Source organism: Podarcis erhardii (assembly GCF_964252035.2).
Source record: "Podarcis erhardii genome assembly, chromosome: 2".
Taxonomy (NCBI): domain Eukaryota; kingdom Metazoa; phylum Chordata; class Lepidosauria; order Squamata; family Lacertidae; genus Podarcis; species Podarcis erhardii.
In genome coordinates, this window is record NC_138498.1 from 3645796 (window position 1) to 3669301 (window position 23506).

The 23506-nt window shown below is 43.1% G+C and overlaps 1 protein-coding gene across 5 annotated transcripts in view; it reads left to right on the forward strand.

Annotated features, from left to right (window-relative positions):
- Window positions 1-23506, forward strand: part of LRP1 (LDL receptor related protein 1) — a 318544-nt gene that overhangs the window by 12956 nt on the left and 282082 nt on the right. For 2 of the 5 annotated variants that reach the window (XM_081851654.1, XM_081851656.1), the window contains exon 2: window positions 20240-20365. The exons of 2 other annotated variants lie outside the window; for them this stretch is intronic. In XM_081851654.1, coding sequence (XP_081707780.1) covers window positions 20240-20365 — 126 coding nt within the window. The remainder of the gene's footprint in view (window positions 1-20239; window positions 20366-23506) is intronic. One more of the 5 variants, XM_081851655.1, reaches the window with a different exon arrangement.

Here is a 23506-nt window from a genome sequence, read left to right on the forward strand (position 1 = left end):
AACTGGCTGGGTTCCCCCAGCCACTCTGGATGGTTTCCAACAGAATATTAAAAACACGATAAACCACCAAACATTAAAAACTTCCCCAAACAGGGCTGCCTTCAGATGTCTTCTAAAAGTTAGATAGTTGTTTATTTCCTTGACATCTGGAGGGAGGGTGTTCCACAGGACGGGTGCCCCTACCGAGAAGGCCCTTTGCCTGGTTCCCTGTAACCTCACTTCTCACCATGAGGGGACCGCCAGAAGGCCCTTGGATTGAGATTGAGATTTTTGAGTGAGTGCTATGGCTGCTGCTGCTGTGTCCCTTCTCCCTTAGATGAGGCCCTCCATCTAAGGGTGTGTGAGCAAGCACACACACTTTGCTTTTCTAAGGATTCTGAGTAAAATAATTTGAGGTTTGATTAGTACATAGAGATGAAAGAGGAAGTGAGCAGCAGCATCACTTTTCAAATTTCCTTCTTCAGTTCTGTGTACCTTTCAAGGAACGAAAGGTAGCCATCATCACCACCTCAAGTGGGCAGGGATTGCGGAAGTGGGAGGCTTTGTGGGCACCATGGCAAGGCCCCAAGGGTGCCATGTAAACTATCTTATTACACATTGATCCAGGCAGGCATGCAGGCAAGTGAGTTGGTAGGCTGGTTGTTGGTGGGTTAGTGTCATGAAAGAATCTGGAAGCAGGATTTCTTTGAAACAGGCGTGCATTGTTAGATACAAATTTCCTTGGATCTTCGGATGGGTGTTCCTCCAGAGAGTGTTCTTTCGCTAGTAACATGGCAAGTGTCCTTAAGTTTAAGCAACAGAAGTAGTCTTAAGACCTTTCCATCTGAGCTTGTGTTTTGTGGCTAGGTTTTAAGCAGATATGGAATTACTGTAGTTCAGTAGATTTTTATAGTTTTTTGGGGGAAGGAGGAACCACAAACCTCTGTCCTAAAGTTTTGATAACCCACAAATAGCCTCTGGTGGAGATAAATGTTTCCGGGCAAAAATAAATGCACAAAAATTAGGGTAGGCAAGATGCTGCTGACAGGAAAACAGTCCTGTATTGATGAGCACAAGGGAAGTAGCTATGCTAATAAATAGCTTCCTTCTGTATCTCCCTACTGTATCTCCCTTGTGGGAAGGAGAATATCTGAAAAGTCACTTTCTTACAACAATATGAGAGATCAATCTGTCCACTATCCTTCTGCTGCTCACTGGTTCAAATGACATCCTGTTTATCTTAATATTTCCTGTGGGATCCTGGAGTCTCAAAAGAGTTCAGCGCTTTGGGGGTAAGAAGGGGAGTGGGAAATGAAACAAGGAATTTGAAGAGTGCATGGAAATTTAAAAAATTGGTTTTCCTTTGCAAGTCTTCCCCTTTTTACTTTTAGTTGCAAAATAAAATGCTAAAGGGCCACCTTTCTTTCTTATTTATTTATTTATTTATTTACTTTTTGTAAAAAATTAATTTTTATTAAAGTTTCCACAAAGTTTTTCTCAACACAAACAGAACATAAATACATAACAACAACAAAAAACATAAAACACATATAATTTCAAGTCTTAATTTCTTATACCTTACTTTCCCGACCTCCTCATACCTCCCCTTCCTGCATTCTCATGTCTATAATTGTTTAACAAATCCCTCCCTTATTTCCGACTTAATTTTAAAAACACTCATTTTCTTTTAACTTATCCATTACCTCTGTTAACCCCTAATTTTCTCATCCAGCATCAATCTAACATTCACTAATTTTTGCATGTTTCTTTAGATAGTCCTTAAATTTTTTCCAATCTTCCTCCGCCGTCTCTCTTCCCTGGTCTCGGATTCTGCTCGTCATCTCTGCCAAACTCATGTAGTCTATCACCTTCATCTGCCGTTCTTCCACGGTGGGTAGCTCTTGTGTCTTCCAGTACTTCGCGATGAGTATTCTTGCTGCTGTTGTAGCGTACATAAAAAATGTTCTATCTTTCTTTAACACCAATTGGCCGACTATGCCCATTTCTATACCACATGACACTGGATTTTGATGTTACCTTTCTGTTCCAGGCCATTGCTAAACAATTAGCTTCTAAATTACAGGGTGTATCACACATCACAGGAGCAACTTGAGTGAGATGTGTGTCAGGGCTTTTACCACTTTTTCCCAGTAGGTGTGAAGAATCTGAACTGAATGAGTCAAGAAATGACTGCTGTGGCAGAGATACTGTATTTCCCCCGTGCTCAAAATGCAATATTTGGTTTTTGGGAAAATGTGATTCTTCCCCTGTCAGTTGCTTTTTCACAAATTAATATATGCCTATAAGAACCTAGCCTGTGTACTTATAAATATTTATATTAATCGTTTGTTGAATGGCTTGCCAACAATATAAAAAGTATGAATATAAATTAAGTTTTAGTAACAAGATTTCCCTTTCTGGTTGCTTAGAGGCAGTTCTTAACTTGCTGCAGGCAAGTAACTAATTACAAGCCCAATTTAACTGGCTTTCTTTAAAGCAGAAGTGGGCAGAATGTAGATCTGGATATCCAGCAGAACTCTGGTTGTTTTGCAGTAGATCAGCAAGAATGTCATATTCCCAGTTGATCAGCTATAGTAGCGACAAAAGTAACCCCCACCCTACGAAATATACTGCTAAAATTTAGAAAGCTTAGGCTGATCAGGAATGCATTTTCTTGTGTGTGGAATGCTTGTGAGCTCCTTGCAGTTCTGGTAGCCAGAACAAAGTCCTGCGCACAGAATTCTTTAATTCTTTACTCTATCAGTAATGGATCTTGGGCTTCTAGCAGAAACCCATAGTAGGTCCAGCAAGCTGTAAGTCTGCCTATCCCTGCTTTAATGGACCTTAAGAGCCTTGAAGACTTTTAAATCAACTCCACTCTTCTCCTCAATTGGATTTAGCATTGGCGTTAAATCATGGCTGGCTTATGTATGTGAATAACCTTACATATGAAATGAGCAAGCTGTCTCTATTTCTCTTTTTAAAAATGTTTTGCAAAAATGGTAACCTTACAGTTTTGGTGAAAATTAAGACGTATGGAGTGGAAAGACAACACACCAAAATAACAGGGATGGGGAAGTGAGGAATCTTTTTTGGCTAATGGGGAATTGCATCTGGAAGCAAATCCACAAATTGCATTTGCAGCCAGAGTGTGTGGCATGTGTCTGCTCATGTGGGTGCTAAAATGAGGAATTAAAGCATTTGTTTTAGGAACATAGGAGGCAGTGTGTGCAGCATTGTCTACACTGACTCTAGGACAGAAGTCTTTCCCAGGGCTACCTAGAGATATTGGTGATTGAACGCAAGACCTTCTGCCTGCCTGAGATATGTCTCTTTCCAAATTCTTGATGTGGAAACTTTTCTAACCAGTTCTACCAGGACACACATACAGAGTGAAGAGAATAATTGACAATTCATACCCCTCACCCTGAATATAAAACTCTTTTCAGGAAGGAAGGAAGGAATTGAGAATGGACAAACTTTTTTCATTTCTACCTACTCCCCAAATCCTGGTTAACATTAATGTGATCTTCATTGCGTTACCTTCAAGTAACCAGAGAGAGGCATGTCTTCTTAGCCTCATTTTGCTTCAGTTTTCTCCAGAAGCACTTCCACTGGAGTCAGAGTTGGGTGAAACATTCTCCACCCCGCCCCATCATTTTTCTAAAAAAATAAAATCGAGCACTATTTTCCAGCCTTCAAAGCTTGAGCCTTGGTGCCCTGTCATAAGCCAATACATGTTACCAGCTGTGCAAAAACAAAGCTCCACCCTAACAGGAATGCGATTTTGGCTTGTCTCTCCACATGTTCTTCCCTTCCCAGCTCTCTCTTTTTTATGAAGTGTTTTCCTGTGACGAGGGATATCTCTTTCTTCTTCTTCTCTCATTTAGCTATCCTGACCTTCTTGCTTGTCTCACAGCCTGCCCTGATTTGCAAGGACAGTACAGTGGTACCTCGGGTTACATACGCTTCAGGTTACATACACTTTAGGTTACAGACTCTGCTAACCCAGAAATAGGACCTTGGGTTAAGAACTTTGCTTCAGGATGAGAACAGAAATCGTGCTCCGGTGGCGCGGCGGCAGTGGGAGGCCCCATTAGCTAAAGTGGTGCTTCAGGTTAAGAACAGTTTCAGGTTAAGAACGGACCTCCGGAACGAATTAAGTACTTAACCCGAGGTACCACCGTAGTAGCATTTTGGTTGCTAGAGTTCGTGGTCATTGTTACCTAGTCTGTGCCAAAGTAAAAAACAGCTACGCACAGTCACCCTACTTTCCCATTCCCCCTCAGCTTGTCACGTGGACCCGCTGTAGATGTCATCTGGTCATTGGACTGGGCAGTCTGAAGTTTCCCTATGTGTGTGCTTATCCCTGTGTGCGTATCACTGTACACTCATTCCTTCCAGGAGGTTTACATCATACACGAGTGACCAAGCAGTATCTTAACAGTTTTTTGAGGGGGTTCTCTGCTTTAGGGATCAGGCCATACATCAGATAAGCATTGCCCAGGGTGATGATTAAAACAGATTCAAATTACTGATGCTTCCCCAACATGCACATTTTTGCCTTAAGCTTTAGTTGACAATTCCCTGTGAGTAGCATCTGTGGTTTAAAGCAGGAATGGCCAACTGGTATAGAATGTGGAGCCACTCCATTCTCTGGAGAGTAGACTTGGAGCTGGATCCTCCGCTGAAATGGAAAACCTTCACCAACACACAGTGCAGCCAAAGGGAGATAGCAACAAAATATAGATCAGGGATTGTCAGGGCATTCTATTAATCATTTGAACAGAGTCAACAGAGTCACCTAGAAAGTCTTCCAGAATCTTCTTTCTTAGTTCGGCTCATCTGTTGGTGAATTCCCATGTAGGAGTAAATACCTCACCCATTCCAGTTCTGCTTAAAATATTTATTGAAGAATTAACATTACAGATTATACAACTACTGTCTTAAGGAAAATAAAGTAAAACTATGTACTGATAGTTATTCATCCTCTCTGTTCTTCAGCCACTCTTCTCTCCTTCAGAGCACGTCTAATAAAGAAGTCGGTTGCTAAGGAGACCTTGTTGCTGGGAGAAAACATGTTGCTAAGGGCAAAACCATGCAATGATCATTTCAAATTGATTTTTAGATTACACTAACATTGGATGGGGAATCTGTGGCCTTCCAGATGTTGTTGGCTCATATTCCCATCATCCCTAACCACTGGCTAGACTGGCTGGGGCAGATGGGAGTTGGCATCCAACAACATCTGGAGAGTCAAGGGTTTAGCATGCCTGGTGTAGAGTATCTTGGCCTACTAAAATTTGAAATCATCCTGATATGAGTGAGCTAGCAGTAAATCACACCGTGCAAGCAGGAGTTAACTTTTTATTAGCAAGAACATGATCTGCACAGACCTGGCAGAGTGTCAGGCCTAATGAGCACAGCAGCTCATCCCTGGTAGGTTTTGCCCCATGCATCATTGCCAAAACTGAAAGCCACCCCCCCCCACTAGTTAAGCTCTCCTGGGTTTTCCCCAAGGAAGCGGAGCCTGCATGAATCCAACCTCTTCTTTACCCTTTCCATGCCTCTTCTGGTTCCGGGAGATGGGGAGGAGAGCTTGTTGCAGCTGGAGGGGGAGATGCCTGTGACTCTCCCTCTCCCTCCTCCACTCGCCTGCCTCAGCTTCTGCCTCGGATTCTGGGCTTCTCTCTGTCACACACTCTCCCAGCTCACTAAGCCCGGTTACCTCTTCAGCTTCTGACACCTCCTCTTCCTTTTCCTCTCCCTCTGATCACTTATTGTTGTTCCACAACCACTCTCAGGGCTGTGAGCCATCCTCCCCAGCTGGTTCTTCCCATCATTCCTCTGCATCCAACCAGTCCCTGGCACATCCTACCCTTTCTCAGGCAGGTGGTGAGCAGATACCTCTATCACAGCTAAAATTGCTCCTGGAGCCAAATCTGGTGCGTGGGGTGCCTATTGGCCATCCCTCAACCTTGGGTCCCTATGTGTTCTTGCACTACAACTCCCATTATCCCTGACCACTAGCCAGGTTGGCTAGGAATGATGTGAGTTGTAGTCTACCCACATCTAGGGATGCAAGTTTGAGAAAGGCTGGCTTTGATCCTTTACAGCCTATCAGTCTAAAATGTGATGGATGCCTGTTGTTTACTCTCCCAGGGTTTATCTTGTCAATTGTCACACTCTTTCCTCAGACCACCCAACCAGGCACTCTTGTCTTGGGACATGGGTGAATGGTTGCCATTCTCAGTCACGTGCCCTGTGGAAGAACCATCTGGTTGTTCATAGTAGCCCCTTCCTGGGTTGGATTGTATGCCTGAATGATGGAAATAAATAATTATTTTACAGTTTACACTGCTGAATGCCCTATTGTGTCTTGGTTTAGAAGACATAAGAACACTTGGCTACTGTAACCCAAAGACTGTTGAAACAACTTAGGAACTGTGCCGACAATACCTAGTAGGCATTCTGGGCTTGGAATGGCCATCCCTGTATTTTTTAACAGGGATGGCTAACCTGTGGTGTGCAATTTCCCCCTCAAGCAGTCCCCCCCCTGCTTCCATGCTATGGAGGCTACCACCAAACAGTCCAGCTTCAAAACTTATCCGTCAAACAGTAGGTTCAGATAATCAGTTCCACCTCCATTATTGCTATAACCAAAGTACTGATAATGTGGTGGTAGCAGTGACATATTCATGCAAATTTAAAGCAGTTTCAATTTTATAGCATCGTTTTAATTTCCAAAGAATTCCAGGAACCATAGAGTTTTAAAAGAAAAGTATTTTAATCACCGAAATCCCTGTCTGGGTAGTCATGATGGTTATGCTGACTTCCTTCTTCAGTATGGGCGTACACCCTGAGGGGTGATTTCACAGCTGTCATGTTTTGGACAGGCTCCAGGCTGGGCCCTAATTCTGCTGGATTCTCAACATTCAGTGGCTGCAGAAGTCATCATGCCTTGGATGGTGTTGAGAAAAGGTTTTCTCGGTCCATTCTGAGACTTTCTGCAATATCATGTTCCTGCCATGCAGGCTCTGTGTGGTTCAGCTTGCTTTGCTTGCACCAGAAGAAAGCACTTTGGTGTCCTTGTAGAGCATGAGAGAGAGAGAGAGAGATACTTTTTTGTTTTTGACTGGTATGAATCATACTGTTTCTGTCTTGTCTAACATCTTCTCTGTGCTTGGTCTCCTCCTAGGCCGGGCATGGGGAACCTTTGGTCCTCCTTTTTTTGCTGAACTCTAACTTCCATCGGCCCCAGCAAGCATGGGCCAAAGATGACGTGAATTGTAGTTCAGTGACACCTGAAGGGCCAAAGGCTTATAACACCTATTCTAGGCCCTGCAGTCACAGGTGGGGAGAGTGCTCTCATGCTTGGGTCCTGCTCAAGGGTTTTCCAAAGGCATCTGGGTATTCTGTTGTTATGTTCATCAAGCAACCCAAAGTAGTGGGACAACATTTTGGGGTGGATGTGCCTCCTCCCTGAGAAGTTTGGAGGGTGGCAACATGATAATGATAATATGAAGAGACATAGAAGAAGGCAGATCATCTTCAACAACTCTGGAAAAGTAAGAGTTATGCTTCTAGAGTTGGATTTACTAACAAGATCTCATGTTCAGTAGTGACTGTTATTTTAAATCACTTGCATGTCTTTTGTTAAATGGTAGCATTCTGTTTTTGATTTAACCCTTTTGTACTTGTGGGTCCAGTGCTATAGTCAGTATCAAAACACAGGGCAGCAAGGAAAAGGGGTGTCACCATCACTCAGGGGAGAGGAGATTCTCTCCCACCCCATGACACATCCACATAATAAGCAAGAGTATCTGCTGTGATCGGGAAGGAGGAGTGTGCTTTGTTCCACTCACTTCTCATTGGCTGAGAGAAGGAAAGGGGCTGGCTCTTGGAAGAAGACTCTCTCCTACGCGATGTGGGCCAGAAGAGAGTTGAGCATTCTACACACATACAAAAAACGTTCTGAAAATGCTTTTTTAAAAAGCGTTTTTAAAAATACATTGAATCTTCCATGGGCTCATCATCGCTATCTAGTGTCACATTGTATATTGCACTTAAAACACACTTAAAACGTTTTATTTTCAGCTGTATAGCAGAGTCCTATGTCTCCTGGCAATAGCCCAACATCTGCCTTGCTTTGGGCTGCATACAACTTATGTCTTACTCAGAGCAGAGCTTTTCAAATTAGTGATTTCCATTAATCATTCCATTAATTTAAATGAGACTACTTTGAGACTTGTGAGTCTACTTTGGATACAACCCAGTGTCTTGTGTCTCGCCACTTTTTAAAAAAGGGATATAATGCTGAGTATATAAATTTTCAATTTTTAAAATGATTTGAATTAACAAGCCAAATGAGCAACCTCTGCACCTGGCCAAGTCCTCTTGTGCCTTCTAGGGTTTTTTGTTTCAACCGTGCTGTTCTTCTCTGGTGTCATATGGCCCTTGTTTTATAGCCACACTCTTGTTATTCCACTTTCTTGTAGCATACTGCTCCTTGTGATGTGGAGCCTGGACCTGGAATCTGCTTTCCTGCTGCTCTGAGAATACACTCCTTTCTCTTGGGTGAAAGAAGCATTTATTTCAACAGACATATATATATATTGGGGGGAGTAGTATTTCTGTCTGATCTCAAAGGTTCCAGAGAGACAGCAGCATTAAAACCATATTTCTTTCATTTGCTGTTTCACAGAAAACATGGGTGTATTTCAATCTCTGTCCTCTGCAATATGTGTGAGCTGCTGTAGGGTGCTTGACATACCCTTCAGTCTGCAGAGACAGCATAAATTGCACATATGCTGCTAAACATGAAAGGCATGCCAGGATGAAGCTCTTTATTTGCCCTCTTCTACTTAGGCTTTTTCCATTCCTGCCTTCTAAAACGGCTGTCCAAGCCCTGATGGGAAATAGGGGGGAAAGAAATCCAGGGAAGAAGGAAATTAAGATTCCTTTAGTCCAGGGATGATTGTCAGGCAGTCTGTAGGCCAGTGCCAGTGGTTACCGGTACTTTATCAGGCCTCCATATTCCTGCAGTTGGAGGAAATGTGGTGAATGGAGGATCACTTCCCAGGCCGCACGGTTTCTGTGGGTTCTGCCTCCCTCTCCAAGCTGGGGATGTTTGGATTTGGCAGGGGCATTGTCAGCAGACTGGAGTCGGAAAGATTCCTGGCTGTACAATTGCCTGGTCAAATTCTTAGTTTGATTCTGTTTTAGCTAGGTGGGATTTTTAAGAGGTGGGGTTTTTTTGCATCCTCAGCTAGATGATCACAGTACTCATTCTTTCTTTTATTGTACCGTGTCTCCTCTTCAGTTCCAAACAGTCATTCTTAACTGGTCCTATGGTGGAGAGTGTGAGTTTTGCTCCCTCTTGACTTTATGTATCAAATCTCACAGCAATCTCATTTTTGGAGTGGGCATCTGTTTTGAGAGTTCTGTTGCTAAATAGTTCCCCTCCCCCTTGCAATCTCCTACTGCTTGCATCAGAGTTGTACCTTTGCAAGGCATTTAACTTTGTGCATTCTGCCGTTTATTATTTTTAACACCAGCAGCAACCCTCCATCCTCCTCTAAAAATTCTGCTTGCCATAATTTGGCTGCTTTGTTGGGAGAGGAGTTTAATTCCCACCCCCTACAATTTGGTAAAAGCTGAATACATAATTATTTACAGACCAAGTTTATGGTTCTTGTTTTTCCTGTTGATTTGCCTTTTTCAGCTACTTACGCCTAATACCACTTTGGCAGAGCACACTGTGCAACAGCAAATACTTTCTGCATTACAGCTAAGCTAAAAATTCTTGTTTTTGTCCTGTTTGCCTTTAAAGAAAAGTGGGGCAGGATGAAACTGCTTTCTAGAGCTGTTCTGCTGAGTCTTGCTTCAGTGCATAAGGAACTATTTTCCAGTGTTCCTGGCTGTCATAAATGCTCAATATAGAATAGAATAGAATAGAATAGAATTTTACTTATTTTTTTTGCCAAAGAAGTTAACAACAGTAACAGACAAGTTGCAGTCTTGCAAACTCTTGAATCCTTTCCTAACTTCAAATCAGTAGTGTTACTCACAACCTTAAAAACTGCTTAAGAGTACAATCCTGTGGCTTTCTACTTGGAAACAAGTCTCACTGAGTACAATGGGGCTTGTCCCTAGATAAGTGTCTATAGGTTGCAGGGCTAAGACTTTCTAACATAGAAAGCAGAAAGCAGAGCTTTAATTTGGTTCAGGGATGTGTGCATCACTTCACATCGAAAGGGGAAGTTAATTGAGTTTAAACTTGACTTTTCCAGACAAATCAATTAATGCAGCTAAATGATGTCACTATGCCAAAATTAAACAAAAGTGACAAGTTCTAAACCTAATTATTGTTGATGCTATCGGATGAGAATTGTTACAGTGCTCACATACATATTATGGTATGGTGACTATTAACTTAAAATACAACTTTCTTGTGTAAATAGGTGTCAGATAACAACTATCCCTAGGTGTAGGTGCCCCCTGGATCTGAGATGGGGAATCCATGGCCTTCCATTTGTTATTGGATTCCAACTCCCATCAGCCTCAGCCAATCTGGTCAGTGACCAACTGTTCTATGAATGCTAAAGGACTGACCACGTTGACCATACATTTTCCTTGCATGCCATAGTGAAACAACAGAACCATTGTATTGTTTATTTTTTATTGTTTATAGATCACCTCTTAGGACAGAGCCCTTCCAAGGTAACTTTCAACAATCTAGAACAATATTTAAGATGCAGCCAATTTAAAATCAGAAAGCACATTCACTGATAAATGACAGAATAATTAGGACCATAGGAAGCTGTCTTATACTGAGTCAGACCATTGGTCTAACTGTATTGTCTATACAGTGGTACCTCAGGTTAAGTACTTAATTGGTTCAGGAAGTCCGTTCTTAACCTGAAGCGTTCTTAACCAGAAGCGCACTTTCCCATTGAAAGTAATGGAAAAGTGGATTGATCCGTTCCAGACGATGAAAAACACCCCCTAAAACAGCAATTCAACATGAATTTAACTGTCTAACGAGAACATTGATCCATAAAATGAAGGCAATAATCAATATACTGTACTATAAAATAAATAAGACAGTACTGTAGATGGAAAAAATTATTTATTTATTTCTTACATGCACTGATGATTGTTTGGATGGGGGGCTTTTATCCATTTTTGCAGTCACACAGTCAACCAATAGCTGAATCCCAAACCCCACACAATCCCTAAAACAATGTCAGAAGGTAGAGTCCCCCAGAAGTCCCCCAAACGAAGGAGCAAAGCAGAGGCAAATGCACAAGGCAGACACACATAAACAAATCCCCAAATCCCTTGCAGAATCCCAAAATTTTACACTCCCCCCCCCACAGGGTAGGTGGGCTTACCTGGCTAGGTGCCACCCATCCTGTTACGGCTGGGGATGGGGCAAGGGTTGGTAAAGGGCTTGTCAGCCCAGGCTCACCTTTGTTTTCTTAACAGCTTCACTGCTCTTGGTCTTCGTTAGGGAAGTGTTCCTTACCTAGCTTTGGGGCTGGGATGCGACCTGCTGGGCATCCTGCGGATGTTGGGGCCTGGCTCCAGGCAGTTGTGAAGCCTTGGAGAGCTCTTGCGGTTGGAGCCCAGTTGCAGAGCCTCCACAGGCCCCATGGATGTCCGGGCTTGGCTCTGGCCAGCAGCGAGGCCTCCAAGAGCTTGGAACACTCACTTCCGGGTTAAAACTGTTCATAACCCAAAAAAACTTAACCCAAGGCGTTCATAACCAGAGGTACCACTGTGCCAGCCTTTATCATCCTTGGGTTCCCAGGTACTTTTGAACTACAATTCCCACCATCCCTGACCTCTACCCTTGCTGCCTAGGAATGATGGGACTTGTAGTTCAACAAAATCTGGGTTGGGAATTGTTGAGAAAGGCTGGTCTGTACTGACTGTCAGTAGTTCTCCAGGGTTTCAGACAGGAGATATTCCTGGCTCTATGTGGAGATGCCATGGAAAGAACCTGAGCCCATCTGCATGCAAAGTGGATGCTCTTCTGCTGACCCACAGCCATTGACGGGTCCTAATTATAACAGTAACCAGTAAAAGACATTGAAACACTCAGCTCAGTGTTGACTGTTAAGTATGTATGTGGGATTGCTCACTGTGAAAGTACTGAGGCTGTGATAAGCTATTCTTTAATATTCCTGAGAATTATGTAGGTTGATGCTGCAGTCTTCAAAATGGTTCTTGTCATGCAAAGCTGGTGTTTTTGCTTCTTTGGGGGGGGGAGGGGGAGAACTGGCTTGAATGTTCTCTAGAGCAGGTGTGGGGAACCTCTGGCCCTCCCTGAGGAGCTGTGCATATTTTGCAGATTGAGCCAGACCCATTCTTCGGTGTGCCAAGCAGATGAGCACAATTAGCAATACCCCCCCCTTTTTTGTATACAACCCCAGAGCAAAGCAAGTCTGGCAATTCCAGCAAGTGGAGAAGTCAACTTCAGTCAAAAGGACTGACTTGAGAAGTCACAGTTTCCTTTTCGGAAGCTGTAGATGGAAGCTTCTGTAGAACATGCTGGATAGTAGCAGCCCAGTTTTGCTGCTCTGTGCTTGACTCCAGCTCCCTTGTTTTATTATGGCCTGCTAGGAAAATTGTTGTTTTAACGTGTCGAATAGCTCTTTGAAGCCCATCAATCTAGTCCATTTACTTAATTCCATGCAGGGCTTTGTTCCCTGAGCGCTGTTTTAGACATCTGAGATTGGCTTAGTGAATAACGAGTTTGGATAATGGATTTGAACAGCAGCTTATTGTGTCTGGTGGAACAGTCAAACAAGTGTATCTTTTTGCCTCTTTTCATTTGGTGGCAAGTGGGCTTGTGCCAAGAACAGTTGTAGCGTTCTACCTGTTAACAAATCCCTCTTAGGGTTACTGGTGCCTAATGAAGCTGTGCTGATTATAATGATGAATAAATCAAAGCCAGGATTTATCTTCCCTTACCACACCCCATGGCCCATTTTGTTTTAGTTTAGGTTCTCAGGCATTTTACAGCATTGAGGCTGTAAAATATATTAGACTTCCAGAGAAGGCAGTTTCTTAGTGCTTTGGGGGGAAAGTGCCTGGTTCTGTGATTGTCCAACAAACAGACAAACAGACACCCCACAGATTCAGGGTTACTGTGAGGAAGGGATGAAATGGAAGTGTGAGAGAGCTTTTTGCCCAGTTGAAAAGCTTCAGCTATCCAAGCTTGATTGATGACATGCAAAGGCTTTTTCCGTTTTCCTGACTAATAATTCCTGCCTTTTATGTGATCTTTCACACAATATAATTTTACTGCTGGAAACCTAGGGGAAATTTGTGCTCATTTCCATGCTAATTGCTTCCAGGAAAAAAAATTCATTTGCAACCCAATTTACTTGGGAAAACATGGGAATTTTGCACTGTAATTTTTCATGTAATGAAATTTAGGGCGGCATCCCAGTGTACAGTTCTTTCCTGCCTTTTGAAATTTAGCATGATATGGCAGTCTATCGATCAGGAAGCCACAGTTCCATAACACATGTTAGAAATCAGGACAGAAGTGCTAGCATTATAACAACAACAACCTAACACAATAAATTCCACATCTGAATGCAGTCATAGGCTCCTTGAGGAAAGGGCTGGTCTAGGCCTTTTGAGAAGCCATATTGGGCCTATATTGTAAGGCTTAAGAGGCAGCTTTTTTGAACTGCCTAAAAAAGTTGAAGGGCACAGTGAAAAGATAAGTGGAGTGAATTGGGACCCCCCTTTTAAGGCCCTTATCAGGATTGTTTGCTCAATGCAGAAGCCTCTGCGATGCCACCTGACATCTGTAGGCAGGCTTTAGGTTTTTGGATTGAATTACTTGAAGCAACAGGAATGTTTAAAGCCCTGAAAATAGAAGTGCATTTGGTTCCTACTGCTTTCCTGGCAGTCTGTTTAGTCTCAGTGATCAAAAGTTCTTGCAATAACAAGGGAATGTATCTTGGTCTCCCCTCAACGGGACAAATATGGCCTTGCTAAGTAGCAAAAAACAATAGGCGTGAGGAACCTTTGGCCCTCCAGATGTTGCTGAACTACCACTCTCAGCAGCCCTGGCGGCAGGACCAGGAATTATAGGAGTTGCCGCAGGATCCCCACACCTGCGATAGAGGAATCTCCTCAGTTCCAGCACAGCCAGTTAATTTCTCTCAATTTTTATTTTGAGGGGAGTGGGGACTTGCAATCGAATGGTGGATTTTTCAAAAATGTTTAAGAATAAATAAATCTTTAAGAATAAATTTTGCTAGTGGGTGACGGGTGGGGAGGAAAGGAGACTTGAAACCCTGTTGTGGAGTGACAAATATGAAAACAAGATGCTTACTCTTCCACCTTGCAGTAGAAATAGCAGCTTATTTCTACTTTTTTGTGCTCTGCCCACAAAAAGTATGTGGGTGTAACTTTGGACTCCTGGGAAAAACGAGTGTAACTTAGGGCTCCTGGGAAGAGCTAAAGGCAGGTTGATTTTGAGCTCTTGTCCGTTTGAAGTACCATCCTTCTCCCGCCTACTTTAATTTTCCTTATCCTTTTGGGGCATAGATCCTGTCTCAGGACTCATGTCCAGAGGTTCCTAGTATCCTCCAAACTCATTTTCTTTTGTTTTCACTTTACTTTTTTATTGTTTAGAAAAGGAAGCACTCCATTTTAAATTGCTTCCTGTCCCAAAGGCTCTGTGCTCCTGCTACAGGATGTGAAAAGTGTGAATATCTTTGCGTTTGGAGGCAAGCACCTTACTTTGTTCTAGCTCCCAAACTTCCTCAAGCATCAGAGTATAATAACTATGGGTGATATTCAACTAAGTTTTACTCAGAGTACGCTCGCTGAAATGAATTAGCATGACTTAGGTCCATTAATTTTAATGGTCTACTCTGGGTAAACCTTAGTTGATTATCCCTCTAATACGTTATTACTTTAATCAACTAATTCCATGGTAGCTAGTGCTTCCATACTACATGGACTTGAGTAAGATGCCTTTTTGCATTTCTTATACATTGTGCCTTAGAAGTGTATATACATGTGAGTGGGTCTTCTATAATTGTAGAATTGTAAAGTTGAAAAAAATGTCATTGACTTTTTTTTTAGTATCCAAATGATCCAAACTCAAACTTGTTATGTTGCCCATAGGGCAAATACTAACTTTTGATTCAATATTTGTATTCTGCTTTCTGAACTGTGTTGAGCTCAAATATTATTTATTTATTTATTTATTTGTTATACCCCGCCCATTTGGCTGGGTTTCCCCAGCTACTCTGGGCAGCTCACAACCGAATGTTAAAAACACCATACAGCATTAAACATTAAAAAATTCCCTAGTATAGCAGCTTTTAAAAGTAGCAAACTTTTCTATCAATCTAATCATCTCAAAACCACAATGACATATAAATGAATACACTTGGGGTGTATGGGGTTCAAATGGCAGGGACAAGTTGTTGTTTTTAAGCCTCTCTTTGTCTTTCTTGCCTGCTCCCCACCCCCAACCAACTCCATGGCTGTTTTAAATTGTAAATATCCTGTAAATATCCTATTTTTTATTTGTGTGTGTGTCATGTCTAGTCTAAGCTTGGTAGACTACTTGGTTTTGGCCAACCCTATGTATTTTTCTGCTTGTGGGATGAATTTTTGATCTCTGGGTCAGTGGATTTCTTGAACACATTAAGCTGCCTTGTGCCAACTCAGATCATTGGTCCACCTAGCTTAGTGTTATATTCTGTATAGGCTGGCAGCAGCTTTCCAGGATTTGGGAGAGAAGACTTTGCAGTCTTACCTGGAGATGGGAGGGATTGAACCTGGGGCCTTGTCACTGAGCCATGGCCTGTTCCTGAAAACATAGTGTACAAGCTGTCCTGCTCCAGTCCAGGCATGTCAATAATAACTGTTTCTAATGCTACTTGTGGTATCTGTGCTACGCAGTGACCATCCATTATGGCTCTACTACATTACATACCCATCTTAATTGTAGTTCACCCTCTATAAGGGACACATTATGTGCATTGCTTCGGGAAATTCTCTGTATTCAGGCACATTTGTGCTGCAGTGCATAAATTAGCAAAGTAGTCTCTCTTTTTCCTTAAGTTGTCATCTGTTACACTAAAGACATTTTTAAGATTTTTATATTCAATGGAAGTGATTTCATCAGATCATTATGATTCCTTCCTCACACATTAAACTTTGTGATTGATGTATTTTGTCTCTGTGTGCGTGTATCATCATCATGTTTGAGATGGAAGATAAATACTTACTAAAAAAAAACAAATGCTGCCTTAAACCCTAAACTAGGCCTAGTTTTCTCCAGCCAGGCGATTCTGTTTTTAGACAAGCAGGTAATTGGTCTCATAGCAGAATAGTGCTGGTGTGAATGCCAAGAACGATAGGGTAATGTCTGACTTCTGTGTTCCAGACCAGACATAACTGTACCAGATCTCTCTTTAATCATTTTTACTAGTTATAAACAGATGGGACATTTCATGGTGCCAAATAATTATTTTTCTTTTTCAAATGGTTGCTAAAGTGTTGTTGTTGTTGAACAAAACAGAAGTTTATTTCCCTTCTCACAGGTATGAAATTCTTGTGTAGGGGAAATGTGGTTGATTTGCTCTTGTTTTTAAACTTAGTGTTTCAGGTCTGATTCTTCTGTTCATTTTTGGATCAGCTGATCACCTCAGTAGTTGAATTTAGTGAACATTTTCATACAATGCATATTTTCTTATGGATGCAGGGCTAAGGCTTAACGGTTTAAGGACAGGAGAGCAGACCAGAAACCCAGGTGGGCTCCAATACTGTACTGGAAGTGGATAGGAAAAAAATATATTTTGGGAGGTAAACTGCTAGGCGGCAGGCGGCTCTGCACACCTCACCTCTACGACTCTTTTTACTGTTTAAATCAAACCAGAGGCTCACCGACGTTTGAAAAGGAGCTCATTGGGTTTTGCTTTGCGAGAGAGGCTTGGTGGCTGTGATTGTCAAAGTTATTTTTCTTGATCTTGGGAAGGAAGTTCCCCAGGATAGATAGGTAAATTGGTCATTCTGCTTGGTCCTGGTTAGGCTTCATCTGGAGAACTCTGGTGTGGTATTCAATGGAAGTTTTACTCACAGCAGACCTATTGAAATTAGTGGACCTGACTTAGTCAAGTTCATTCATTTCAGTGTGTCTAGTCTGAGTAAATCTTAGCTGAATACCTCCCTCTGTTCAGTTTTGGGCCTTGTCCATTTAAAGACTGTAGAGATAGATTGTTGGAGAGGAGGTGTGACTGGAAAGCAACAAAGGTAATAAAAAGGTTGAAATGTGAGAGCCTTGAATGAAGAGGAAAGCCGGGGGGGGGGGCAAATGGGCATGTTCAGACCTGAGGAGGAGAAATAGTAGTTTTCAAATGGGCTTAAGCTACAGGAAGGAAGATTGAAGCTAAGTATTAGGGAAAGTCTTTCTGACTATGAGATTATGCTGGGGAGCATGTTCTCAAGGTTGGTTTTAAAAGCTTTAACAATTGAAGAGTTTAAAGAGAAGCTGGAGAAATACCCGCTTGGGATGATTAAGTTATGGCTAATCTAGCTTCAGTGCAGCAGGAGCCAGCAACTAGATCACAGGTTTTCAAACTTTGCCCTAGTGAGCCAAGTTTTGATCCTTTCCAGTGTTACTGGAGACAAAGTGAATACAGTACATGGATCAGCTAGTGGCAGAAAGGTTGAGTGGCCATCTGTCATATATGATCTAGCTGAGATTTCTGCATTGCAGGGGGTCGGATTAGATGGCCCTCAGATTCGTTCCAGCTCTACAATTCAATGATTCTGTGATCTGTGTCCTGGTAAACCAGGGCCGTTCTATACATAATGCAGAATGTGGACTGTACCATTTCTGGTCACAGAGGTTGTGAATATTCCGAGTATGTGTAAATCTCCCTGCTTGTGATAAATTAGCACATCAAAGAGAGAGTAGGAGCTGTTCTCAATCTTTCCTTAAGATATAGTCCTTAAGACATACTGTATACAAGCAGGTTTTTTTGAGGGAGCAGGAATAAGAGAGGTTGCACCTGACACCTCTCCCTAACATTCTAGTTTTCTTCTTTCATTGAGCTTTTTTGTTGAGATATTAAAAAATGTTATCCCCTCACATTCAGTCTGTAAGCTAGCCCTATTAATTTCAGTAGCTCTATTCTGAACCAGTATGCCATACTGCCACCTCCCCTCCCGCATTACAAATTCACACGACCCTTTTACGATCACCAGAGTGCCTTCCAGGAAGGTGCCTGACGATTATAAAAAGGTTGTGCCAGAGCAGAGGCACTTTGGCACGACCCTTTTATGATAGTCAGGCAAGTTCTTGGAGGGTTCTTTGCCAGTAGTCAAAGGGTTGCACCAAAGTGTGGGATATAAAGATAGAGCAGTCGAGTCCAACATTGCCTGTTTGCTAGAATGGGCACACAGAGGATGTGGCTTCAAACAGTCAAACCTGTGGGAGCCACCTCCCTCTGAGTGCGACCAGGTAGATGGGCATGACCCAAATAAAAGGGCTGGGCGCTCAGCCATCTGTCTCTCTCACTCTCTTGGCTCTTCACCTGCTCTTCACCTGCACATGGTTCATCCTTAACAAAGGATGTAGGCCCATGTTCAATTTAATCTTCAAATGTACCTGTAACTGCAACTAAAGCCTGCCTTCAGATTGCTGCTGAATGTTGTGGGGTGTAAGGGACAGTGATTACATGCTCAATCCCCTCCTTTTCTAGGAGAGATAGTTTATGATCGCCAGGCAAGATCCTGGAGGGCTCTTTGCCAGTAGTCAAAGGGTTGTGCCAAAGCACCTCTGGGAGGCTGTGCCTGCCGCCCCAGGAAGCGGTGAGGAGGCAGTGCCAGGCAAAGCTGCGAGGTGGGGAGCAAGCGAGTGGGCGGGATGGGTGGGGGTGTAAGCAGGCAAGCAGCAGCAGGCACAGTGCCTACCAGACCCTTTCCCCAAGAAATAAAGCACTGATTTTGAGTAAAGCCAGAATATTCCCCCTTGCATGTGTACCTAAGAGAGGTAACAGCCACATGGGCTCATGAGGGTGGAAAATCTAAGTGGCCTCCTTGACAATTGTCTAATAAAATGGACTGCTTTGTTTCCTGATGGCCTAGTCAAGACAGATACAATCTAGGCTGAGGAGAGCTATGTCAGTATGCCTGCTGTGCCTTTTTAGAGAAGCTCTTGACACATTTGAGGACCAGGCATTTTCAGTATGAGGTCATTTAGTTGACTGCCTCTCCACCCCAATCCATTCAAAAATAGTTTTTAAATTTGACTAGAACTCTTAATTATTCAAAGCACTGGGCTAGAATAGCCTTTTAGTCCTGAATGTGATGTGGATTCAGATTTCTGATCACCAGAGTATGGCTTGGCAATCAAGAGTGTCCTGTGGGCTGCTGAACTGTCTTTGGGGTGATGGTGAGCAGCAGACATTGTAGGCTGCAAACAACTTTCCCTGATGGCTGTGAGATTTGAGGAGAGGTGGTAGGCCAAGCTTGAAGCCCTTTCATGTGTATGATTATCAGAAGCTTGAAGGACAGGGTTCCTGCATTTCTGATAGTTTTACAGAATAGGTTTTTTTTAATAAGTGCAGCTTATTCTCCAGGGATGAGAAAAGCTGTGCCTTCTGCAATTTGCTCTTCTACTATACATCTGGGAACGTACAGGAATCTTATTCTCCTTTGCATATGTTTACCCTAGATACTATTTGATGTGGCACATAAACATATTGTATCTCCAAAATAAGTGAAATGTCTATTTATCCCTGATGGTTTTGATCTCTGATAGCTGGAAACAATTGCTTGACCTTAGTGAAGCTTGCAAGTTATGAGAGTACAGCTGCTGCTTCTTCCCCACCCCCTGTAATACGCCTTCATATCCCCAGTAAAATAAAAACTGAAGGGTGATGAGATCAATGGACCACTTTAGCAAACGGGAAATGGCTGTGGAGGCAAAACTGTGTGCAAGCCAGTGCTTGCAGGGAATATGGGAAACAGGAAGTTTTGTCCTGTTAAGAGATCATTTGACCCTGGTGCACTTTCTGCCTGATTTTCATAGCACTCTCTGTATAACTTCAATATTTAACACACTCAGAATGCCTGACAGATTGCAGATTTGTGAATATATATACATTCCAGTCTAGGCTTTCTAAATGAAGGGGGGGTGCTTGTAAAGGGAGTTGGGGAGGAAAGAAAAACACAACAAGAAAAAGTGACCCTATTATTTCTTTAGTAGAAGACTCCTTCAAAGCAAAACCTCCCAATTCCCCGCGTGCAGAGTGGGTGCTGCAGCCTAGACCTACACCGCCCAAAGGGAGAGACCTGAACGCTTGGAACCGACTCAAGGACCAGTCTTTTGGTAGGAAAAAAACATTTTGCACGGATGGCCAGTCACGGTCAGCAGAGCAGAATGACTGCCACATTGTGTTCTCTTTCTGTCTCTCTCTCGTCTCTGTTTTTCCTGTCTCCCACTTCCATCGCAGATTACCCGCAAGCCTGATGTTCTCTGTATAAGCCTGATGTTCTGTGTGCTCTTTGGGGACATGTGGGCGGGTGGGGGGAAGAGTCGGGGCTATTGATTTTACTGTTTGTCATTTACTGATGTTGAGGACTTGTGGTACTGACATCAACAGATCCAGTTTTGCGTAGCTTCTTCCATTTGCACAACTGCCTTGGAATGGGAGAGCCCTTCCTGCCTTCCTATCTGCATTTCCAGGTTTATCCTTGGAGTTGAACTTCCTAGATATTGTGAGTTAAAATGTTCCTGCTATAAGGGATGCTTTGAACTGCAAACTCTTATATAGCAGGTGCAACAACTGCAAACTCTTATATAGCAGGTGCAACAACCAGCTTAGGGAAATTCCTGAAGAAACTCAGGCCTGTGGGCAAAAAATAGGATGTCTGGGCCTCTCTACCTTGGGACTATCCCCAGGAGTATACCGTTTCCTCAGGTGACACACCTCACTAGGCCTGCTTTGCAGCCTCCTTGGGTGTTTCCCCATGGCTGCAATGTGTCCTAGAACTCTGGCAGTGCTTCTTGCTTGCCTGGATGGAGGATAGGTAGGAGTTGTGTAGAAACTAGCCTGCTGTACAAAGGTGAAGGTCACATTTGTGGCTCTCCTCACATTTGTCCCTGCCCTCACCTGCCACCAACATCTGGCCCTTGGAAGGGTGTCCGGAAAGGAAGGAGGTTCCTTGCCCTGCAGCTGGTTAACAGGGGTAGTTTGACTGTCCCATTGAGTTTGGCTGTCCCTGTGCTCAGAAATGAAGCTGCAAGTGACAGGCCTTAGAGGCATTTCCTGGTTTGTTTTTTCCCCAGCAAGCGAGAGAGTGCTTGTTTGTTGGTCGCCTTCATCCTCCTGCTCTGGATGCAAGACACCGCTGTGTGAGAGCTTTATTCATCAGAAATGCCTACTGCTTCCTTGCTTTCCTGCTTTGCTCCTGCCAAAAGCCAGTGGTGCTGGAGCACAGTAGCTGAGTTTTTGAAAAGGCTGTGTCTGGGTTTATTTAGTTTGTAAATGGGAGAGTTGTTCTGAGTCCTAGAGTCCCTTCTCCCCCCGCCTGGGTGGCAGATTTAGCAAGGCCAGAATTTGCAAAAATTCCAGCATGTTTTATTTATTTAATTTTTGCAGGTTGCATTTATTTAGAGGAAAACCACACAAGATGTCTTGACTAGGGGTTTATTGGTCACTGTTGCTGCTGTTGTTTAAATATGTTCAATGCTTCTTCCAGCTTTGCTTCCAGAGCTCATTTGAGTTACAAGAGATACTGCTGGTTCATTTTAAATAAATTCCTGAAGAATAACTTCACACATAGCTGATAAAGGAGGCAAGGTTGAGGTTGCAGTGGCAGAGCTATTAAGGGGATTTTGCTGGTTTCTGTTCCTCACTGTGGCAGCTAACTCTCTGCCTTTGTGCGGCTTTGGTATGATTCTCCATGACCCATGTGAAACCAAAGGCAGTTTTCCACCTTGCTTTGAAGGACGTACGTGTGCTGTCACAAGCACTTTAAAGAACCATGAAGTTGCTTTGTGGTTGTTGCTTTGGCATAGCTTACATGTGCCCAAGTGACTGGTGGATTTAGAAAACTGGGAAACTGCTTTAGCTTACAAGTCCTGCCTTTTATGCTCCAGTGGATGGAGAATTGGAAGGCGACTTGTAGTTGGCTCTATTCTTTGGTCATGGTTTCTCTGAGTCATCATGCACAAGTTGTCTCTCTTGACTTGGATTTCTTGCTTGTAGGAGAGGAATAGCCATGGCCCACAGGTTGATAATAAGGTTAGAAGGAGAAAGGAAATGATAGTATCCATCCTGATAACATCAAACTGGCAACATTAGATATAGGGTGGCTGCACAATTTTACCCAAAAGGGTTCTTAATGAACCATCCCTACGGGGAACAGACAGGGCGAAGCAGAATATATAAGTGCACACGATCACAGTGTGACCTTATGACTTTCAACAGCTTCACCCTTGTCCTTTGAATTATCCCAGTGATTTTAAATCTGTTTTATACTGTGATGCCAATAAAGGTATTTGATTTGATTTGATTTAGGTGGCTGTAGATGGAGTATCTTCTACTTGAATTACCTGCTTGTGTTTCCACAAAGGAGCAAAATAGTTGCTGTTCTTGATAATAGAAGATGTAAAGTGAGGGCGCTCTTTGGGCATCATGGCATATATGACAGGAGTGCAAATGAACAGTCCCACCACTGCTTAGGAAGCAAATGTGGGTAGTGGTGGAAATTTTCCAAAAGGCCCTTGTTCAAGGGAGTACATGTACCTCTTAGTCTTCCAGAACAACATGCCCTTGCTTCAGACCAAGGCACATAAGCATGGCCTGCCTTCAAGGTTGGCTCTGCAGCGTTTGGTACAAAGCAGGAACAGACATCTGTTTGCCTTGAACAAAGCTGTGCAGAGTGTTCAGCCCAAGTGGCAATTTGCTCCAGAGTACGTGGCCAGCAATGTTTGGCCAATGCCTAGAAGTGGTACAATTCTTCATAGTAAATTGATTTGTGTTAATGTCCATTATAGTCAAGGTAGGTAGTTTTAGGGACACGGGTGGCGCTGTGGTCTAAACCACAGAGCCTAAGGGCTTGCCGACCAGAAGGTCGGCGGTTTGAATCCCCGCGACGGGGTGAGCTTCCGTTGCTCGGTCCTTGCTCCTGCCAACCAACAGTTCAAAAGCACGTCAAAGTGTAAGTAGATAAATAGGTACCCCTCCAGCGGGAAGGTAAACGGTGTTCCCATGCGCTGCTCTGATTCGCCAGAAGTGGCTTAGTCATGCTGGCCACATGACCTGGAAGCTGTACGCTGGCTCCCTTGGCCAATAAAGCGAAATGAGCGCCACAACCCCAGAGTCATTTGCGACTAGATCTAATGGTCAGGGGTCCTTTTACCTTTACCTTTTAGGGAGTTTTAAGATTAAAAAAGAAATCATACCTGCTGAGTGCTGTTGCCTTGCAATGTCATTCTGTTAGCTGTTCCTCCTCAGCACAAGTG